Source organism: Vigna unguiculata, chromosome 10, assembly GCF_004118075.2.
Source record: "Vigna unguiculata cultivar IT97K-499-35 chromosome 10, ASM411807v1, whole genome shotgun sequence".
Classification (NCBI taxonomy): domain Eukaryota; kingdom Viridiplantae; phylum Streptophyta; class Magnoliopsida; order Fabales; family Fabaceae; genus Vigna; species Vigna unguiculata.
Genome location: NC_040288.1, coordinates 29,709,152 through 29,715,332, shown reverse-complemented (window position 1 = coordinate 29,715,332; position 6,181 = coordinate 29,709,152). Strand labels below are relative to the sequence as shown.

At 33.7% G+C, this 6,181-nt stretch overlaps 1 protein-coding gene across 1 annotated transcript; it reads right to left on the bottom strand.

Annotated features, from left to right (window-relative positions):
* Positions 1–343: 343 nt before the first annotated feature.
* Positions 344–4,911, bottom strand: LOC114167340 (protein ACTIVITY OF BC1 COMPLEX KINASE 3, chloroplastic-like). Its single transcript, XM_028052402.1, has 8 exons — positions 4,302–4,911; positions 3,964–4,191; positions 3,180–3,515; positions 2,211–2,766; positions 1,857–2,043; positions 1,386–1,752; positions 807–955; positions 344–647 (listed from the first exon to the last, which is right to left on the bottom strand). The coding sequence occupies exons 1-7, from the start codon at positions 4,665–4,667 to the stop codon at positions 836–838; spliced, it is 2,160 nt and encodes a 719-aa protein (XP_027908203.1). The 5' UTR covers positions 4,668–4,911; the 3' UTR covers positions 344–647; positions 807–835.
* Between the last annotated feature and the right edge of the window lie 1,270 nt (positions 4,912–6,181).

Genomic DNA, 6,181 nt, shown 5'->3' with positions numbered 1-6,181 from the left:
CCATACACACATTGAGTAGTCAAAATATTTTCTGACAATTACCAGCTGAAATGATAATAACTACTCATTCATAAACAAAAATTTTAACATGGCCAAGTTACAGCTAGTATTTGATCCAAATTTGACTTCTTTAGAGTAAGAAGTGCACTTCATAAACATATTACAGTTAAACATCATTGATTATTCACATTTTAAATTATGATTAACTTCATGCACTTGTATAACAACAATTTTTCTTATTCTTATAGTTGATTCTTAATCAACGATTATCATTACCCTTTATTTTCTCATTGCATCGATTCCTCCACAAGTCACTGCCTCATAGCAGACACAATGACAAAACTGAAAAGCAAGTCACTAAAATGATTCCAGGTATAATAGATGTAAGAGAAATATGAGTGTGCCATATTAAAAATAAACTGCAACATGTGCATGTGATAGTAATGGTACACCAATTACTATCATAATAATATTGTGATCTCTTATTTGTAATCATGATGACGCAGTATCATTAATGATGGACACATCATATGTACAAATTTTTTTGGACAAAATTGGAGAACCAAACAATTTTGGCAAGAATCAATATCTCACTCCTATTTTCTTGTGTAAGGAATGCAACTCCTATCTTCCCTGTCCACAATAACCTGCAGAAAAAAGAGAGAAAGAAACCAAAAATATTGGTAGAAGCAAGGACAGAAGATCATTGTAACATATGGTCCAGTCAATCAATAAGAATGGACTATACTGTCACAGCACACTGTGGAAACAAACCAGTTATGAGATATGTGTAGTAGTATGCATGCCTTATCTAGCATTTACAGTGCTGCAAAATCTATTCTGAAGCTGTTGATGGAACTCTGAGGATCTGCTGAAGAAAGCGTGCTGCAAGACGTTGAGTGATTCCACTAACAACACGCCCCCCAAGTCTGCGTGCCTCAGGTTGCTCAAGGACCTGTTCATATGTTACCAATTTGAATAGAAAGTTTTTATATAGTATAAGGCTGAAAAAGTTCGATCCAATCCACTGAATACTTTACAGCAAAGTAATATGTTAATGCAAATTTCAAAAGTTAACTCTATTGTATAACAAACTATTACAATCACTACAAGAAAATCTTTAAGTAGCAATCAATTTTAGCAATCAATAATAATTACTAATTCAGATATCGATTCATAAACTTGGTATCTAAAATAGTCTCTATTATGAATAAACAACTATAATTGGTTTGTGAATTAGACTCTAAATTAGTCACTAACATTAGCTACTAATGTTTTGACTACTAACGGAATTAATGTCTAAATTGGTCACTAATTAAATGATGTAGACAAAAGAATAGTTATTTGGATTTGAATGATGCTGCAATTACAAATGATAGTCTTACTTGTAGTATAGGCAGCAAAATAGCTGGATCAAAATCATGAGAAGATTGAAGAAGTCCCCATATTCTAAGAACTTGATCTCTAAGCTCTATCATGTTTTGCATTTCAGTTTCTGACATCATAAAGGGTCCGTTTGCATTGCCATTGAAGACAAGGCTCCGAACAAAGTGAGGAATATATTGGTACGTTTCTGACATTGTGCCGAGGGTAAAAGCTTCCGATACTCGAGCAGCCTCTTTAATAACAAGATTCCTCAAATCTTCACCATCTGCACTCAATAATACCTTCAGGACAGGTTGTAAAGCCTCCTTAGCAGAGAAATCTCTATCTTTTTTCCCCTGCGTTAGCAGGTTTTCAAGTCTATTCCATCTGCACCAGACCAGATTAATGAATATTCAACTGCACTAATATAAATTATTCTACAGCACCAAGTTCAAATCACAATGGATACAAGATAGTAGCATATTTCAAACCTGAACTTCCCATCCTTGAAAAGCAACTCTATAAGAGCATCTCTTAGATATGGATTTGGATCTGTTAGAAGCCTTTTAGCAAAATATGGGTATGATGCAGCAAGTACCTTAAAATTGGGATCAGCATACAATGCTAAACCTTCTAAAACTGTGAGAGACCGTAATATTAACGCGTAGTATGCAGGAACTGTCAACAGAAGAGGGAAAGAACAGAAAAACAAAAATCAGGAAAACAAAATCCAAGAGAAAGTTTGGATTTAGGAATAAGCGGTAATTGTTTACAAGTCACTCCTCTAATATTGGAAAATAAATTATAGGAAAAGATAAGTCACCGATAAGCATAGTCTATCTTACCATTAAATGGATACTGATACAAAACATTTCCCAGACCATCTACTAGTGTCTTGAAGTTGAGCTCACTCACAGTATAATTAAGTGCATCATCAAAAAAGTTCCTAAGTGCTGGCACAATTGGAGATACATCAACATCCCTTGATAAAAAATCAAGATCATAGTAGTCACGAGCCATGGCCTCATAATCTCGGTTAACCAAGTGAACAACATGACCAATTATGGCATATCTTGCTTCTTCTGGAGTCTCACTCATCATGCCAAAATCGAGAAATGCAAGTTTTCCCTCAGGTGTTGCCAAAAGATTCCCAGGGTGAGGATCTGCATGAAAATATCCATACTCAAGTAACTGTCTGAGACTGCACTGTATGCCTGCGTTTACCAGATCCAAGACTTTTAATCCTTGTCTCTCAATTGCTTCTTGCTCACTTAGTTTTACTCCATCAACCCACTCCATTGTTAGAACTTTAACACTTGTATAGTCCCAGAAAACATCAGGAACAAAGATATTTTCCTTGTCAGCATACAATTTTTTGAATCTCCTTGCATTTTGTCCCTCCTGCAGGAACCTGTCAAAATTAACATTCAATCCCAACAAATATCTTACATAACTTATACATGGCACACACACACACATATCATCCTAGGGAAGATTTGAATTACAATTGGATAAAGATACTACGGTTATATGCCTGCCTTTTGCCTAAATTTTGGCAAATCTGCAAAAGGCTCAATGTTTAATTTTGTTTTTATCTTCATAAACAAGGTTTTAGAAAGGTCCACAGCCACAGTCACCATGACTGCAATTACCAAATCAATAAGGATTGCCACAAAACAGCAACCATTACTGTGACCACAACTTAAAACTGTGTTCATAGAGAAAAAGAATAGGATGCGGAAATTGGTAATATATGAATCATGCATGCTTGGATTAAACTAAATACAAAGTTTGGTATGGGCAGAAGAAATAACCTGCACATAGTTGAGCTCTTGAAAAACTCTACGTGCAAATTCGTCAACAAGGGCAACAACATCACTGGTGATAAAGTTCACATATTTATTTATTAGAAACCCTAGACCTCTAATTAGGTAGAAGTCCAATCCTATAGCTTCTTCAATGTCAGGGCGTTGCACCTTAATAGCAACAAGTTTCCCAGAGTACTTCAACGTGCCTTTATAAACTTGACCCAAACTGGCTGCTGCTACAGCCCTTGGAGATATAGAAGAGAAAATAGAGTCAATCGATAATCCTAGTTCCCTCTCTATGCATTCAAAGGCCTGTTCATCAGGAAACGTTGGCAATCCATCCTGATAAAGCACAGAAATAATGAAGACAACCTAAGTAACAAGTTCATTCATAAACATCTTCACAACACAAACAAATATACATAGACCACATCTCACTACTAATAGAGACTCCATCACTAGTGAAAATTTTCATTAAATATCATCAACATTGTCCATTGTTAATATAAGACCATATACAGTAAAATTCTTATCTCACTACATGAGATCAGTTACAGGAATCACACAATGTCAGTCAGTTGGGTTAAAGAAGAAATTTGCAGAGACCATAAGGTCAAATGAAATAGTGAGGATCCTCCTTTGTTGCATATAGACATAATCACTAAACCTATCATTATTGTCACCAAAGCTAAGTTAATCAATTCCTAGAACATGCTTTAATAGAAAAACCTAACAGGCTACACCACCCCAAATCAAATAAAGAGGTGAAAGAGTACATAAAATTCAATACTTGAAGTTCAGAGAGCTCCTCCAGATACTCAGGTGGACATATATCAGGCCTGGTAGACAACCCCTGACCCAATTTGACAAAAGTTGGTCCCAGCCGAGTAAATGTGTCCCTAAGCTCAATTGCACGAATCCTTTTATTCTGATCAAGCACTCCACTTTTCTGGTCTACCAACAGCTTCAACCCAAACAAGCCCACCGCAGTCAGAACCTGAAGAGCCCTTCCCACCACCTACCAAGAAAAAGGGTAAAATCAATTCACAAAACCAAACCACACCCACAAAAGATAATCCCAAAAAGACTCAAACTTCGGGAGAAGCAGAAAAGAAAAAAGTGGAAAACCTTCATGGGCTGAGAGCCATATTTGGAGGCCACAAGCTGAGGCGAGTAGACAGAAGCATTGGCTGCACGAGCCAAGGCTCTGGTCTCAGCTTGAATGTCATCAGCACGGTTCTCAGGAAGCGCAAGCACCTTGATGGATCCATCTCTTGGAGAAGGGGAAGGAGGTGAACTTGGCGGCGTTGCCTCGACCAAAACACCACGGGGTTGAGGATTCAGCCATGTGAAGCTTGTGCTAGTTCTGGCTCTAGGTCTTGGTCTTTTGACGGTGATGGTTTTGAAAGTGAATGAAGGGGTAGGATTTGAGAAAGAGGAACAAAAGGGTGGACCCGAGAGGGAAGAAGATAGCATTGTTGCAATTGTAGTCATGAGCACTTGCTTCCTTGCTCCACTGTGATGCTGTAAAAAGCCAAATCTGAAACCTTTGTGAATACTGGAAATGAAAAATTGAAGAAGTTTGGGAAGAAGTAGTGAATTTGGCACGAATTATAATGGGAGTTAGGTAATTTGGGTTTGGATCATGGGAATGGATAGGCCAACACAATGAATGATCTTGTTCACTGTTCACATGGAAGAAGAACACGGGAATGTTGAAGATGGTTGATGCGGTACATGAAATTAGAGAAAAGACAAATCAAAAGGTTTTTAGAAAAATTAAAAACAAATTTTATTTTTAACTAATTATATAATTTCTAAAAATAGAAAATAATATATGCAATCTATAATAAAAATCAACATATATTAGCATAATATAAAAAAATATATAATTTTAACATAAAACCTTTAATGTAGTGGTATTGTTTCATATATATATATATATATATATATATATATATATATATATATATATATATATATATGATCCATTAAACAAGAAAAAATAAATTTTGTAAAAAATGAGCTTGGTAAGGCAAGTTTCATGTAGGTTGCAAAAATCCAAATGTAAAAATGGGTTAAACCATGTATTGTGTGGACCAAGTATAAAAACTCTGCATTCAAACTTCTATCCAGCAATGCAAATCCGTGAGTTGGTTTTAGTCAGGAAAATGGGAGGGTAAAGGTATATTTTTTAAAAGTTAATTATTTACTTTAGAAAGTGTAGATATTTTTTAAAGAAGAAATAATGTTTACATGTGGGATAAGTTTTACTTTACTAATATTAATAAAAAATTAAATTGACATAAATTTCCATCAATGACATTTAAGACAAATAATAAGAATAAAACAGTAATTTATTTCCATGAATGTAATATTAATTTTGCAAATAAAGTATGCCTTATATATATAGTTTACTATTTGAGAATCCTTGAAAAATAAAGTATTTGAAGAGTATGTGATATTGTTATTTTACTATATAGAGTAGATTTTTTTTTTATTATTATTATTATTATTGCTGTTTATAATTATGATTAAAATTAAAGAAAAAATATTTGTTATTTTTTTAAGAAGGAAAGGTATTTCAATATCGTGTGTATTTAAATATTGACGTGAAATATAAAGAAAGTTAAACCATGAAAAATGTTAGATTCTGGTTTTGTTCTTAAAGATAAATATGATTTAGAATTTTGAAGATTAAATTGAAATAATCTTAGATAAATTAAGAAAGGAAATGCTATTTTAATATATATGATAAAAAATTGGTTATTGTGTTCCATAATTATAGATTTGTTTAGATTTACTTTTTCATTTTTTTGGTGTAGAACTTTTTTAAACAGAGTTAATATATTGTGATATTTGTAAAATTCTTTTATTTTAGAAGATTTTTGGTAAAAGGAAACTAAAGTCAACTCTCGTAACTAATCATTTTAGTTATTTATTTTTTCATTTTTCAGTTTTACTCAACTCTCAAACAATTTATTCTTCTTTTTTTTCATTTGAATCTT

Excerpts from the sequence above, each read along its gene's own strand:
- LOC114167340 (XM_028052402.1), bottom strand. The coding sequence starts at position 4,667 with ATGACTACAATTGCAACAATGCTATCTTCTTCCCTCTCGGGTCCACCC. Across the intron at positions 3,516-3,963 it reads AGGAGCTCTCTGAACTTCAA|GATGGATTGCCAACGTTTCC; the intron begins GTATTGAATTTT and ends GTGCTTTATCAG. Across the intron at positions 2,044-2,210 it reads GTATCAGTATCCATTTAATG|TTCCTGCATACTACGCGTTA; the intron begins GTAAGATAGACT and ends TTCTGTTGACAG.